Source organism: Osmia bicornis, chromosome 2 (genome assembly GCF_907164935.1).
Source record: "Osmia bicornis bicornis chromosome 2, iOsmBic2.1, whole genome shotgun sequence".
Classification (NCBI taxonomy): domain Eukaryota; kingdom Metazoa; phylum Arthropoda; class Insecta; order Hymenoptera; family Megachilidae; genus Osmia; species Osmia bicornis.
The window spans coordinates 12,244,927-12,260,057 of record NC_060217.1 but is presented as its reverse complement, the minus strand read 5'-3'; the positions used below and the strand labels follow the sequence as shown (position 1 = coordinate 12,260,057).

Here is a 15,131-nt window from a genome sequence, read left to right as displayed (position 1 = left end):
TTACTTGTGCGTGCACTTCACTCCACCGCCGAAACCTCGATCCGCCTACAAAATTTCCGTGAATTCAGGAAATCAACGCGATATGGATCCTTTGAAATTACGGGTGTACACCGAGAGATTCGAGAAAGAGAAAAAGTACATAAAGCTACAAGAAGAATTCGTCGCGATCGCGAAGAGTCAACCATTGACCGGGAAATTTTACGCGAAACACGACGTCATCCCGGCGTCCGAAGTGCAACAAGAGTACGTCGATTTAATTACAAAACGTCTGATCTCGGTGCCAACGGATATCTATCAGTTTAGGCCGCCGTCTGTGAACATGGAGTAGGATACAATTTTTCATTTTCTCATTTTTCGAAACGTTTTTACGCGTCGTTTACCGTTCGCAGATACGGCTGGTTCTCGAAGCCCCTGATACCTCGAACGAGGGATCCTAGATTACACTTCCCCAGGCAACAAGCGGAATTCATCGTTAACGAGATTCTGATACGACGCAGTCAACGAGGTTTACCGGTTGAAAAATTCACCGGAATACCCTTCAAAGTATAAAGGTTGATCCACGTTATAGATCATCGATAAATCTATTGAAATTTTATTATCGATGATTTATTTCAATGGTTTCAACTTTATTTATTTATACGGGAGAAGCCCTTTACGTACGGCTGAACAATAATAGAATCCATGAAAAGTAACGATCAGGAGCACCGAGAATCGAAGCCAAGACTTACGCTTATAACGATGATCGTTAAGAATTATGAATAGCTATATAAAATATAGTAAAAATAACCTAGAATTCGTAGCCAATAATTCGAATCAGGCTTTTCGAAAGAGCCCTAACTGTGCCGAAGCGATCGTCGGGAAAATTCAATATCGATGTTGTGACACGACCGTCACCTGGCAACAAAAACCGACGCTGATCCCACTTCAAGATGGTATAGTACTGGTAAGCGTGCGTACACGTTGCTCCCGAGTACGCGAGAAGCAAATACGTCGTACGGTGACTGGCCGTTTACGAGGATCAAATTACAAAGTTTGCGTTCGCATCGTGAAACGTTTGAACCGCGACGAAGATGTTACCTGGATAAAGAGCGCAGTGAGGGAAGCGGCGAAGTCATGGCAGGGAAAGGTTTCTGCGTGAAGATACGATTAGAACTGCACGCGGTACGTATCGCATCCGTGTCTGCCGAGCAACCCCGATCGATCCAAGACTACGTCGAACGATCGAAAACTAACGTTTCAGATAACGTGCCCGGGAGAATGGCTGTGCCCTAACGGGAAAGTAGCGCTACGAATAACCAGTCTCGGTTCTACCTTAGAATCTAACAGAGTATCACCGATTTTTCCACTATTATTTCACAACGAGTTTAACTTTAAGAAAACTTTCACACGGCTGGCTGCTTTGACAGAGTTGCAACGGAAGTTGGAGCAAGAGTTTCTCTACGCTGAATTGATACAATGGTTAAGCCCGTGCAACGACAACGCGGTCATCCTGGCTACATTCGAGACTAACTTGGCCGATCTACTCTACCCGGTAGTTAATTACAAGGGCCTGTTGGCCGGGGTCGACGTCGACTTGCTGATGGAGCCGACCAGATACTTTCCCGTTGGTATTTCTATCTCGCGATTCCTCTAACGGGTAAAATGTATCGATCATTCATTACCGATTGAATCGTTGACGCAGGGTATTATAGCGCCCAAGATTGAAATCTCGACGAGAACGGTGATAGAGGAGGTACTTGGTGTTTCCTGCTCCAGCCTCGACGGAGCCTACGTGGTAAATCCTAAGACCATCGATTCCAAGGTAACGTTCTTGCTTTTTCACCTGACGACTCGTCAGCTTCTCGTCTGATCCGTTTTCTTTGCTCTACTTTTCTTCTCTCCTCTTCGCGTTTTCTCCTCGGGAACAGCGAACCTGCGCGCACAGAAAGCGACCGGTCAAAGGTATCATCAGGCAAAGAAAAGTCTGTCACAGCCGTGCGAAAGCCGCCAGGGTTCCGGCTTGCCGACCGTAAGTATCGACAGGTCCGATCGAAGTATCCAAAGTGTCGTAAACACGTATCGAGCGTAAACATTTTCGCAGTACAAGGTGCGAGTCGAGTAACCTAGAAAACTCGTATCAGGGTGAACAGCCTCGAATCAACGAATGCTACCATCCCACGCGAAGAAGGTTGAACGATCGTTGCGAGGTCGGTGCTGGAAAAAGGAACCACCGTCTTTCCACTGTTTGCGGTAATCTGCACATCTTCGAAAGCTGTCCTGTCTGTTCGAAGTACAAATGTTACTTCTCCTGTAAAGACGACGACATCGTCCATCAATGCAAACAGAACAGTTTGAAAGACGTTCGAGATTCCCAATCATTTCCCGTATGCGTTGATCGTTGTTGTTGTACCTGTGCAAAGGACGATGATCTTCTCTCGCGTGAATCGTACATCGCGTAAGTTCTAGCCGTACGACTCACGATGTTCCTTTTAAACGCTTCAGACAGCTTTCTCTTACAGGCTACACTCGAAAGGTCCACACCTGTCGGGCAGTAAGGAAAAGTTCTGTTGCACGGAAAAGGATTGCAAGGCGAAGAGGTACGTTACGTTCGGCTCGTTATGTTCCGGAAATGAACAACGCGAGAAACGTTTGTAAAAAAATTTTTTAGTATTTCAGAGTGTAACGCTCTTTACCTGCGGCAACCGGACGAAACAAAGCACGGTTTCTATAAAAATCTGGAACGTTTTTACAAAAGAATGCACAAACAAGCCAGGCGTCGAGCACAAGAAGCTAATGTCTTTTAAAAGTTGTCCATTGTTTTGTCAACAAATCGTCGATGTAATATCAAAGAAATCAATAAATTGGAAATACGTGGATACCGCCTGTTAGCGTTAAACGTATGCTTTTCGTCCTAATAAATACAGTGGAGTTCCTGGTGCTTTCCAGCCACGAAGAAGCACCGATCTTCTCAACAGCGCCGGCGTCCTTAGATATATACCACGGCCTTGAGGCGTCCACGCTCTCAATTCAACATTTTCGTTTACGTATGGGGTGATCGCGATCCAACCTAAACGATTGAACTCGATACATTATTTGTCTCGTTTAGATTTCTACTGAAATCCTTAGGAAAACTCACCTGCATTCGACAATACAACGTCAGCGGCAGATTGCTTATAGACGCCAGTCACTTTAAATTCTTTCGACTCGAATTTCGGCCAAACTTTTAATCGTTCTGGATCGTTCGTAGGTACAACGAAGGCTTCGGTTTCCAACAACCGACTATACACTTCGTCTGCATCAGAGGTGTAACATATCGTTATGGGTAACCTGTTACTCGAAAATAGCGTACACCTAGTTTCAAAGTATATAAAATTACTTCAGTACATCCTTCTCCGCGAGTACGTAGAATACGTGACATATTTTTGAGTAAAATACCGCATATGATATTCTCCATCCAGATAATCTAGTCTTCCTAAACCAGCCACGAATACGGTTTGTTTCGGTTTAAGATCAAATGTTCTTGGTGACATAGTAATCTTTGGTAAAGTTAGCACCAGTTCGTCGATCGTTAGCAAATCTAGTATTTGATCCCTTTGTACAGTACCCGGAGTATCGTAGCACCATCGACTACCTTTATACTCTTCTTTAGATTCGTCTAGCGTAGGCTTCCTTGTCATAAACTTGTGCGATTCCTCTCCAAATGGATCGAACGTCGCGGTTGTCGATCTCTGGGAGAACGTACGTCCAACAAAATCTATGTAATTAACGCGCAAAAAATCACTTTCTTGTTGGTCGAAAACAAGCGAAGAAACAACGTATGAAATTTGAAATACCTGTTAAAGTCGCGTACTTAATATCCCTTGTTTTCTTAAACTCTGCTTTTCTAATCTCTAACCATTCCTGTTTAGGCTGTTGTTCCTTTTGAAGCCTTTTTATTCTTAATTGTAGCCTCTCAGAACTTGGATATAAAAGTGGAAACTTTAATAAATTTAACGTTGTTCCTGGCCAAGGAGAGACAGTAGCGCGTGGTATAAGATCAATCGCTTGTGCTTTACAATAATCAGAATTTAATAAAGTATTGAACAAGGTAGACTTTCCAACATTTGTACAGCCGACTAAGTAAACATCACCTGCAATTTCAACAACGCTGCGAGTATGAGTCAGTTGAGAATATAACGATTTAAAAGAATATCTCTCCTGTTGAGATAAACACAGATTACATACCTCTGGTTGCCCATTTGTGTTGCAACTTGTTTATGAGTCGTTCCACACCAAATTTAGTCTGAGCAGATATAAGTTCCACGTGTGTAATATTCTGTCTTGATACTCCAGTTATATCTACAACTGTGTCTGTTAATAGCTGCTTGACATGGTTCAAGAATATACCAGAAGAAGAATCTATTGGTAGCAAATCAATCTTGTTGCCAACTAGAAATATAGGAGTAAAGGGGTGCAAGATACTTTTCAAATCTGGCCAGATGCTACAAGGAAAATCGGTTATATCTACTACCAAAATAATTGCACATTTCTTTTTCTTAATTATTTTCAACAGTTTTGGATAGTCTTCTATCGATACATTTACTTTTAAAGCTGCTTTATAATACTTTAAAAAGTGGCATCTTTGACAAATCATTAATTTCAAATCTTCTTCTTCTTTACGAGAAAACAATTCAGATGGTATAAATCCTGGAAATGCTGGATCTTTACAGTGCAATAAAGCACCGCATCCACTGCACGGAATAGAGCTACTTCTAGAACTAGGATCAGATGTACCATAATTTTTGTACCACTCTGAATAGAGTGGAGTATCATCGTATTGTTCATAATCCATCATCCAAGTTGGTGGAACTTTCCATAACTCTCCTTCTGGTAACGCATTGTTCGTGTCATTTTCCTCGTCCTGTTCTACCTCTAACGAATTTCGAACGTTCGAATAACTTTCCTTTGCCTCTAAGTACTTTTCATCTAAAGAAGTTTCGTTTATCGTATCATCGAACTCTACATCGTCGACAATTTCATACGAATCTGTTCTCGCGTATGGCATATACAAAGGTCCGGCTTTCTTATTATCTACGTTTGCATCGTGTTCTTCTTCTTGCAAGGATTCTTGATTATCCTTTTGCTGTACATTGTCGAGCATAACGCTATACACAGGCTCGTAAGCCAGCTTTTCAAAATGTGATTTTTCTTTGAACCGCTTCTCTTGACTGTACACTTTCTGTCGTGTCTTAAATCCCATTCGCACTTTGTGCAGATCCAAATAATCGCAATACAATAATTTTTCACGTAGAGCTAGGACCTTTGGATCCGCCTGAGATTGAATATTTCTCGACAAACATTTCTGCTTAAAATATCGAAATTTCAAAGTGCGGTAAACTTCTTGCGAATGTGATTGATACAACCAAGGTCTAATTCCTGATATATACATGACGACTAAATAACAAAACAATATAAATTATACCTTATTTCTTTCTTCGGAAATTTAAATAATATCAGTCATCTTTGTTAAATCGTACATAACCTATACGCAATTGCCGGACGGTACCAAACATTATACACACGTGATATCGCATGGAACTGATATCGAATAGTTCGAGATTATCGATACACGGCACAATTTCGACAATGATATGTAACAAATTGGCGCAAAATAAAGCAAAAAGGAAATATCTTCATAGAATTGGTAAAAATTCTATGTTGCTTATACAACGCAAAATAAAAAGAATGATGTTAAAAATGCAGTTAATAAATGCATTATAAACCAATTACTGTTTATGCGTAACTTTTATTTATTTATTTGTGTATTTATTATTTTCTGAGCCCTATATTGCAAGTAATATCTGATCGCTATTATAAAAGCTTTAAACGATGCAAAATAAAAAGGGAAATACATTCAGAGGGCGGGGTGGAAGGGTATAGTGCGGTCTGCGCTGGTCGAAGACACGAAAGTCGGTCAAGGTTGAATACCTGAATCTGATCACGTACGCCACACTAGGAGGTAGCTTTAATGCTACTATTTTTAACAGTTTTCTTTTAAATATTCCTTGAACAATTAACTTTTGTTACGTGATTGGATATATGTTTGCTACATTTAGAACGACTGAATTGTTAAACAAAAATGGACGATCGAAATGCATAAGTAATTTAATTTTGAATGTATGGCGTGATGATACACGCTGGTATGTATGCACTAGAGCGTTACGAAACGTAACATAAATAAAATTTTATGGTGATAACTTTGTTCCCGGACGAGATCGGAGCAGCGATCAATTTATGTGACACATTCATAAAATTGTTACGTATACGCTAGTTCATAGATGGCAGTAGAATCTATGTTGTCGAAACGTTTAGACGACTAAAAAAAAAAAAATGTTTTCCTTTTCAAATTAAAGATAATGATGTACATAGACTTGATCAAAAGTCTAATAGATAAGCCACGCAATTAACCTTAATTAAAGGCAATTCGTATACTCATACGTGACAAATTGAAATAAAAATTTTACGAACTAACAAAACAAGCATCTGTTGATTGTTCTATTAATATTTAAAATAGTCTACGATCTACAGCGTAAAAGAGTATAATAATTATCGATAAAATGTTCGCGTACGTGATGTGTGGCATGTGTACACGAGGTCGTCGAGTTTAACTCGTGTCAGTGGCGCAGAAGTCGTACGGTTTATTTTGTGGCTATGCACAGATGGGGAGCATAGGAAAAGAACAAAAAGCGGAAAATCTTCCTGTCGTTCGCGTCTCGGTATCGCCTTGAAAGCGTTCAATGTACAAAATGCTACGTTATTGTATGTAGCTAGTAAGATACAATGCCGACATTACCGGTTGTTATTTTCCGGAAACGTTCCTGTTCGGTGCTTCAAGGCATTCACGAACAATAAATGAACAAGGTTAATAGCAGCTGTATATACGCGTCTGCAATTCTTCTTTAATGAAACTGTTGCAGTCGGTAGAGAGAAGAAGATTAGTGTAGGTCAATTAAGAAAAAATAAATATAATTTCGCAGGGGACATAGAGGGCGTCCTTGATTTTGAACGATGCATGCTAGGATGTGTTAAGAAAGTGGACACGTAGGTAAACGCATGTACGTAAACAACTAGTAACGTGTTCTACGTGCAGTTACTATTCTCAGAAGTGACGGTGCAGTAAACGGGGAACGGAGAAGGAGAAGGAGAAGGAGAATCGCGCGTCAACCGAGAAAATATTGCGGATGGTCAGAACACCGTCGTTGATGATTCTCTTGCCAATTTACCGATAAAAACATCCACGCTAATTAAATCCCGTGTCATTGACGGGACCAAGATTCGATGGATGAGCAAAAGCACTCTTTTCCACGAAAAAAGAATTTAATAGGAATTTGTAAACAATTACGGGAACATCTGAGGTTTCTTACGGAAACGAGAGAGATACGTAACAGAGCCGCTGTTATAGCAGCAATCACTCAAGATTTACAACCAGAAACATTCGTTTCCTTGATGTACCATAAAAAGAACGAGCGGAAGATTGAATAGTGGGGGGGCGACTGGTGGTCCCAGAGTCGAGTGTTATTCAGGAAATATGGTTGCTGAGAGGATAATGACCACGTGTTTCGACTTTACACGGCTGTCGAACAAGCGGGCACGAATCGATCGGTGAAGACATTTACCAGAAACGTTTTTAAAGCTGGACACTTTTGTTCCGAAACGAAAAAACGCACGTGGCGTTTTTCACTAGCAATGGTTATGGGTAAAAGAATAGAAAGTTTCTTTTTTTTTTTCTTTTTTGAAATTATATCGAATATGAATGAAAAATGTAGAGAATGCAACGGAATAGAAATTACATCGGCGAAGACCGAGAGCGTGAGCAGCATGGAATGTTAGAAGGTTGGAACGTACGGAAGAGAAAGGAATGGGGGTTGTTACCAGCGAACGTAGCAACGTGTCGCGAAGAATCCATAATCGAAGCAGTATCGTACTTTTACCTTTCGATGCCGTGGTGTATTATTGATAAATCAAAATACGAATGAGGTCTTGAAAATGAAATAGAATTTAAGCTTACGTATTCGTCAGGCTTCTTCTTCCACGGTTCATCATCGACGGAAATTAAAAACCTTATTCGCGTTACAGTTTCCTTACATGCTATCTTGGCGTTATCCCTACCAGATCGTTTGTAACGAACGCCAATATTATCTACGATCTACAATTGGCTATGACTCAACTGTTGATGAATCATCGAAACAATATAATGAAATTGTTATATTTTTAACGTAATCGTTAAAAGAATAATCGCATTTGTAAAGTCATTCCATAAATGCAATTACCTTGCTCGCTTTGAGTCACTTTCATGGCTGATGCACTCCCTCGCAACCTATTCTGACCTAAACCTCCTGCCTTTCCAACGAAACGACATTTAGTATAATGAGTTTGAAAGAGTCAATGTCGTTCCATTTGCGTATCAAAGATGCGGGGCCTCTCGTTTATCGGATCGTTTACCTGGAACAGGTGGAATAGAGAATAGGATAAAAAGGTAAAATGCGCAATTTCGACCCGTTATCGTTAGTTACGACTTCGTAATTATTATTACCAGCCGCGAACTGGCGCCGTTTGTGTTTTGTAAACACCTAGCCAAAGCGCATAAATTATAACAATAGTACACAATGTTGTTACGCGTTGATAACAATTCGTTATCGTGAACGTAGTTTCGAGTACAATTGTATTAACTATCTTAATATTGCGCCAAGTAAAAGGCTAACACGTTTCGAAAGAAATTGGAGTTGTCGTGGAAGGATATTTTTATAAATGTTGTTTTGTACGACCGAAGACATAATATGGTATAAATAGTTATTTCTTTCCGGGTGAAATAACGAGGGAGATTTGAAAGTCAAATTTAGTTTCTTAAATGGAACCTTGTATTCTTTTGTCGTTTCATTTTATGAAAGGCTGTAAAATGAAGAAGAATCGCGAAGTTAGGTTTCCAAGTGTTAGACCTTCGGCCAGGTAGATCTACGTATTTACTGTGTAAGTACACGTGGTTTATAACGAGTGGTCTAATGTCTGTTAGCAGCATGGTTTACGACACCCGTTGACCCATCTCCGGGGTTCATATTTTTACAACCTTCCACAAAACAGAGATACTCCTCTACGTTTATTTAAAAAAACACATTCTGTATACGTAAGTAAGCGAATTCCTGATTACTGCGTAATTTCCTCATACTTTGATTTAATTTAAACCAGTTCGATCCGATTATAAGTTCCACATAGCTGATTCGGCTTAATTGTAACCAAAGGAAAATATTATTAGGAACCACGATATCTTTTGTTTGGGTTTGCTACTCCGTTGGCACGTTGTCGCGTACATACTTAGTTTCATGTATATATGGAAGCTTATTATCGCTTGTACGATGATGTTTGTTTGTCCACAATAGAGCCAGGAAAACGACGGAACCGTGTCTCGAAATAACTAAGAAAATGCGCGGCATAGTTAATCATAATACGCCAACTAATTGAACGGAATGAAAATTATCGACCGATGAATTTCAATGGTCAGTCAGCGTTCATGACTGCTTGCCATAAAAACTACATTTTTCCTTTAGCAGGAGTATTTATAGTTTATAGAAATAAGAATATTACCGCGTCGGTCTCGCGACGTTACGAAACAACACCGACAGGAATAGTGAATAATATTTTCTTCGATTCGTTGTTCAACTTTGTAACAAGAACGGTAAATTGCCGTTTTGCTATTCGAAACGGGTCCAAATCGCTTTTACACGACTGGCACGATTCCCGTACTTAACGTATCGTTATAAATATCGTCGGTATACATATATTCCTGCCACGATACGCAAATCGTTCTGAATGGCGTTGTACCTTTAACGCTGATCTAACATAATACGCGTTTGAAAGATCGTTAATTTTGTCGAACGATAGTTACTGTCAACGTTCAATCGGAAAACAACGACGAGAAAAATATAGTTTATCGAAAAATCGTTTTAAAGAGCAGTATATCTGAGTATATCTGAAGGATAATCGGAGTCACTGATAATACCTACGGTTTATTTACAAACTTCTCAATAACGATAACGTATCGTGCAAAATAGTAACATGATAGTTACAGTATCGCTTTTAATAATATTAACATTCCTCGATGATTATTTATTTATTTACATACAGAAGACGAGCCCCTTACTAATAACATAGGTTGATAGTAATCACGTCACGATACCTTCCGCGCTCACCGCCAGAGGGATCAATCGCAATAAAGCGGAAACTATTCTAACAAGATATTAATTTCTATAGCTAACTGGCTTATAGTTTATGCTGTTATAGAAATTATAGAGTATCGAATTCTTTCAATTTGTCCTGTTGTGAATACGCGTGACAAAGTTGTGATAGCGATTCGAAACGATCGACGAATCATGGATGGTTTTTTTTTTTCTTTTTTGGATCGAGCATATCCGTTTACTGTTTTTCGTTCGGGAACGCTGCACGAACGCGTGCCGACGACCGCTTCGTTTCACCGGTTACGAAATCAACTTTGCTTTGAAAAGAATACCCTTTCCGCTGTCTGCCGATACACGAGTTTGTACTCGTCCGTTCCGCACTGGGTCAACTACCGTTCAACCATTCCACGGTAATGCCACGCACACGCGAATCGACCCTCCCTTCCTTTTTCCTCCTCCTCGAATACCTTTCTACCTACTCACGCTAATTGAGCCGTACCTTCGACATCCCTTCGCACGACGCACTTTCGATTCTTATCCCGTGCGAGTTTTTTTCCATCCATTCTTTTCAATTCATCGCCTCGCCTCGTTTCGCTGAAAAACGAAGAAAACTAGCTGACTAATTTATCGCGCGTTCGAGAAGCAGTGCTGACAAACAAACTTCAAGTACGCGCATGCGCAACGTCACGTTTTTTCACTAGACTAGACATTCTTACTAGATGCTAAGACTAGAGAAAGGGTTTGGGAACGGTTAGGACGGTGAAACCAAATGTTTGGATCGTTTTCAATGATCTTTCTTCGTACACCGATCGTTCGCAATAGTAAAAAGTGTTTAGCTGGCCTTGGCGGTGCACGAGATCGAATCACGTGACGGTGAACTAGCTCGAACGATATCTAGAAATAAGCATGGTGGACGAATTCTGTAGAGGTCACTGTACGTTGGTCAAAGACCCCGTTCGCCGAGCTACCGTAGAATTCTAATTAATTCTACGACCGTGTAGGATTCACGCACGGAACAAAACATTAAACTTATCTTTATACACGTAATGGGACAAGAATAAGCAATTGAAACGATAGTAAATATTAGAAATAGAAGATAAGAGTATGTTTTGATGCTAGTTTAATCTGAGGCCTCTCTAGTAACGCAACCGTACAATATTCTCTCTCTGCCGCACAATTCTAATTCCTCGCGCGTTATCTCGAGACTCTTCCGATATCCCGATAAACGCGATTAACGATTATATGCACGATACAAAATAACGAATTACGTGGAATAAACATCACGCGTGGAGGCGCACACAAACACGTACGCCTCCTCCCTTTTCCTTTATCGTGCTCGCCCATCTCCTTCTCTTTCCCTTTCCGAAGCCCTGTCTCCCTCGTAGTCAGCCGCGCCGGGAGACGTAATCTCGCGATCCAAGTTCGGCTTTTATCGTTACTCAACGTGCCTTTTTCCCCTTATCCTGTCCTAAAGGAAACGGAAAATCTAAATCTAGTTTAGTTTTTTAAATTTCTAACCGCCGAATAGGTTTCCTTAAACGTAACAAGAGCGCCGCGTCCAAAGGTCTTTCACGAAACTCAGCAGCGATAAAAGAATCGTCCAACTGCGAGCACACGCGGAAGACCTTGAACAAGGAGAAACTTCTGCGCATCCTATTATTTAACCTTGGATCGTGTGATTCCACGTGCAGCGTGAATTCGTGCCGGCACGGTCCGACGATCGTATACGATTTTTGCTCCTCTATCTCCAGCTCGTGGAAAAGAAATTTATTTCCCCGCCAAATCGCCGAAAATATCGCGCTTTACACTTTTCAATAACAAGCACGCACGTGGTCGCGTGAACCGAAAGGAGGAAGACAGGATGTTCGCTCCAATACCTTCATGCGGGAACCTCTTTGTACAATCTACTCTTAATATCTACCGACGTGTAAGATAAAAAGTAATTTTTTAAACTTACCACCCTTTCGAAATGGTGTTTGCCCCTGTTGGAGTTCTTATAAAAAAAGAAGCTAAGGAGAGTCGTTTGCCTACGAGTATTATGTAACGCGTATCGTCGCTGCAGTGATCGTTCGCCTTTAGCTTCGTCACGGATACGCACAGTTTAAGAAGCGTCGATGAATCCCTGGAACTGAAGCTTTTTTCGCCGAAATTCAATAACAGTTATCTTTAAGAATTCGATTCGTTTTTTTTACAAGCGTTATCGAAATTTGTATATTTCCGAAACAGCGATAAACGAGTTCGAGAGAAGCGTTTATTACACACGTGCTTGCCGTCATTTGGTAACACGTATGACCGGTGATCGAGTAAAATGATAATCGCCGTTGGATGAGTCACTAGCGGCCGAAGAGTAACAATAGCTCGTTAAAATTAATGAATTCGGCGCTTTTGTTGATCTCGCGCGAACAGATGACGTAATTAACCGGATAACATTTTAATACGTATCTCGTGACCGTTCGTCGATCGACAAACGGTTCGATAAAATTAGTGTTTCTTAACACTAGATTGCCGGAGCAAGTCAATTTGACTCATTTACAATTTTTTTTAAAACATATGTCGGTGTTTAATAGAATTATACTATACCTATTTTGACGGATGTGAATTCAGTAAATTGTACGCAACGAGAAGCCCGATTTGATCGCAGGTGTACAATATCAATTGATCAAAAGATACGCGTTCGAAAAACTTACCAGTTATTTTGTTTAATGAAGCGAGCAGTAAATACGTATACAATAGATATAAGCAGAGATAAGAAGGGTTTCAGACACACCTATACCACGAGTGTAAATATCCGTCCGCTGGGTTAGTTTACGGATAGCGATCGTCTTCGTCGTCCTTCGCTCCTCCGAAATTACGCCTTCCCCCTTGGCACCTGCGCCGACAGCCTCGCTTTACCCATTCCCGTGAAATCGCTTCGAAACCTTTTCTATTCTACAGGTACCAGCCTTTATTCTCCATCTTTTCGTACAGTTTCAAGTCTAAACCTAACCCTTTACGACTATGTAAACAAGACGTGTTTTTATTTAAATTTTTTACTCCGAAATCGTTCACGTCTCCCATGTATATCTTTATTAGTCGGAATATCTCGTTTCAATGATGAAAAAACCAGAGAAAAAGATCATAGTATTAAAAAGAACGTCTTGAAAGTGGAAGAAAGTTATGTCGATCGACGATATCGTAGGTGGGTGCTGCTGGTTAAACGAGCACGATCCAACGACTGGTGCCACACGCGGAAACCGGTTTCTGTTCTCAGTTATTTTGTACAACCGAACCCTTTTAAATTTTCTTTAGTTTAAACGAGAAATCTCTCGAGTTCTCACGGTAAGAACGCCGATTTGGATCGATCGGTTAATCTAACTTTCGTGGAACGGTTGCTTGTTTCAATCGACACGCATCCCGAATCGGAAACGATATTCACAATCACAAACTTTTTCGTTTGATCATTTCTTATTACTAGCAATCGCCTTCAACAGCGAAAAACAGCTTTTTAGTAATAATTGTTGTGAAAAAAATCAGGTCTACTCTTATCAAATTAAACGTGGCTATTTTGTCGTACGATCGAACGTTGATCTTTTATTATTTAGTCGAAGCCTTATTACGGTGCGCGCGCGCCATTATCGCATCAATAACGAGGATGATGCAACAGCGATCATAATACCATAGTGGGTTAATCATTTCTATAGCCGTATCATCGTATGGTAACAAGGTTGATATCATGATGATAATAGTACGAGATACAATTTCGCCTAATTGTTTGTTAACCTCAAAACATGGAATTCGTGTTAACTTGAAATTCCAAGAAAATAAAACGTGACTCCAACAGTCAGGTAAACAATCGAGGTATATAACCTTACGTAACAACAATACGGCTAATAAACTTACAACGCAATACCATGCCGATTATACGGACAACAAGTTCACGCGGTGTCGAGCGATTGAAAACAACCTCGATGGCTGACACGAGCCTGCGCGTAGAGCGTAGAGTAAGAGTAAAGTAATCGTACTTGTATGCGTAGGTCGACACAAGTAGAGAAGCCCAAACGATGTTTCGTCTATCTTCTTCCGTTTCTCTTTCTCTGTTTCTCTTTTCCGGGCCCCGTTCTTTGTCCTCTCGCCCCGTACTCATCTCGTTTGTGTTCGAAATGATTCGTTCTAACACAGGTACACATGCGCGCGTGACTTCGCGTATACTCTCTCGCTCCTCTCTCATCTTCTTCTACATCGCGTGATGTTATACGTGGCCGGTGGCCATTGTGCGCGCGCATCTCTTTCCAAACAACGCACGCCACGAATGCCGGCGTCACTTCCCGTGTGTTTATCTGGCTCTGTTCCTCTCTAATGCGAGTATAAATGATGCTAGGTGTAAACATCGCGAGTGTTTAATTCGAAGATTCAAACGATCAACACCTTTAGCTCGAAATTTTCGTAAAAACGAATGCTGCTGTTACCGGCAAAGCGGTATCAAACGTACAGGAGCGATCAGTGACTCTCACGCATCGCAAATTACGTTCCAAGCAGAGTTCCGATTCAAAAAGAAAAGAAAAATACTTTCGAATTATCGATAGCTCGCGTTTCGATAATTACCGACCTTTGTCCGGTGCTACGAAATTCGATGATATTTAATCGTACAACCCTGGTTCCGAATCGCGTCGGAAACATAATATTTGTAAGTCGTATAAAACTTGCATCATACGGTTCGGTAACATCGTTGCTGCATGCATCATCGTAGGCCGCCTCGTGTCGAGAACCGCTGACTTGGGACTACGTGACGCGGCGCGGTTTCAGAGGGCGTCAACAAAGTCGCCCGATTCTACGTAGAAGCAACGGAAAGGCGGGAGGGTAGCAGAAGGAGCCACGGTTAGATAGGGGGGTGGGGAGTTGTCGATTCGCTGACAAACGGGCGATGCAGAGGAGTGGTGGGGCTGTTAGTAAGCGGAGCGGCCATTT

At 41.0% G+C, this 15,131-nt stretch overlaps 3 protein-coding genes across 6 annotated transcripts; 2 read left to right on the top strand and 1 right to left on the bottom strand.

The window, feature by feature from the left end:
- Positions 1–82: 82 nt before the first annotated feature.
- On the top strand, positions 83–551 carry LOC114879828. Its single transcript, XM_029195148.2, has 2 exons — positions 83–324; positions 390–551. Exons 1-2 carry the CDS (start codon positions 83–85, stop codon positions 547–549), a joined length of 402 nt encoding a protein of 133 aa, XP_029050981.1. The 3' UTR covers positions 550–551.
- Positions 552–936: 385 nt separating this feature from the next.
- On the top strand, positions 937–2,875 carry LOC114879823 (spermatogenesis-associated protein 6). The gene is made up of 7 exons (XM_029195137.2): positions 937–1,161; positions 1,241–1,603; positions 1,682–1,801; positions 1,908–2,008; positions 2,081–2,434; positions 2,499–2,576; positions 2,648–2,875. Exons 1-7 carry the CDS (start codon positions 1,114–1,116, stop codon positions 2,781–2,783), a joined length of 1,200 nt encoding a protein of 399 aa, XP_029050970.1. The 5' UTR covers positions 937–1,113; the 3' UTR covers positions 2,784–2,875.
- On the bottom strand, positions 2,786–14,990 carry LOC114879820 (nitric oxide-associated protein 1). Of its 4 annotated transcripts, XM_029195126.2 has the most exons (9): positions 14,189–14,441; positions 10,687–10,781; positions 8,289–8,460; positions 8,027–8,185; positions 4,204–5,412; positions 3,813–4,109; positions 3,415–3,733; positions 3,116–3,330; positions 2,786–3,046 (listed from the first exon to the last, which is right to left on the bottom strand). In XM_029195126.2, exons 5-9 carry the CDS (start codon positions 5,405–5,407, stop codon positions 2,871–2,873), a joined length of 2,211 nt encoding a protein of 736 aa, XP_029050959.1. In that variant the 5' UTR covers positions 5,408–5,412; positions 8,027–8,185; positions 8,289–8,460; positions 10,687–10,781; positions 14,189–14,441; the 3' UTR covers positions 2,786–2,870. The 4 variants fall into 4 exon arrangements, with proteins under 4 accessions (XP_029050959.1, XP_029050956.1, XP_029050958.1 ...); XM_029195123.2 differs by having other exon boundaries at positions 4,204–8,185; XM_029195125.2 differs by lacking the exons at positions 10,687–10,781; positions 14,189–14,441 and adding an exon at positions 14,773–14,990 and having other exon boundaries at positions 4,204–8,185.
- Positions 14,991–15,131: the final 141 nt, after the last annotated feature.

Excerpts from the sequence above, each read along its gene's own strand:
- LOC114879828 (XM_029195148.2), top strand. The coding sequence starts at position 83 with ATGGATCCTTTGAAATTACGGGTGTACACCGAGAGATTCGAGAAAGAG. Across the intron at positions 325-389 it reads CCGCCGTCTGTGAACATGGA|ATACGGCTGGTTCTCGAAGC; the intron begins GTAGGATACAAT and ends TACCGTTCGCAG.
- LOC114879823 (XM_029195137.2), top strand. The coding sequence starts at position 1,114 with ATGGCAGGGAAAGGTTTCTGCGTGAAGATACGATTAGAACTGCACGCG. Across the intron at positions 2,435-2,498 it reads TCGCGTGAATCGTACATCGC|GCTACACTCGAAAGGTCCAC; the intron begins GTAAGTTCTAGC and ends TTTCTCTTACAG. Across the intron at positions 2,577-2,647 it reads AAGGATTGCAAGGCGAAGAG|TATTTCAGAGTGTAACGCTC; the intron begins GTACGTTACGTT and ends AAAATTTTTTAG.
- LOC114879820 (XM_029195125.2), bottom strand. The coding sequence starts at position 5,407 with ATGTATATATCAGGAATTAGACCTTGGTTGTATCAATCACATTCGCAA. Across the intron at positions 4,110-4,203 it reads ACACAAATGGGCAACCAGAG|GTGATGTTTACTTAGTCGGC; the intron begins GTATGTAATCTG and ends TTGAAATTGCAG. Across the intron at positions 3,734-3,812 it reads TAAGTACGCGACTTTAACAG|ATTTTGTTGGACGTACGTTC; the intron begins GTATTTCAAATT and ends TTAATTACATAG.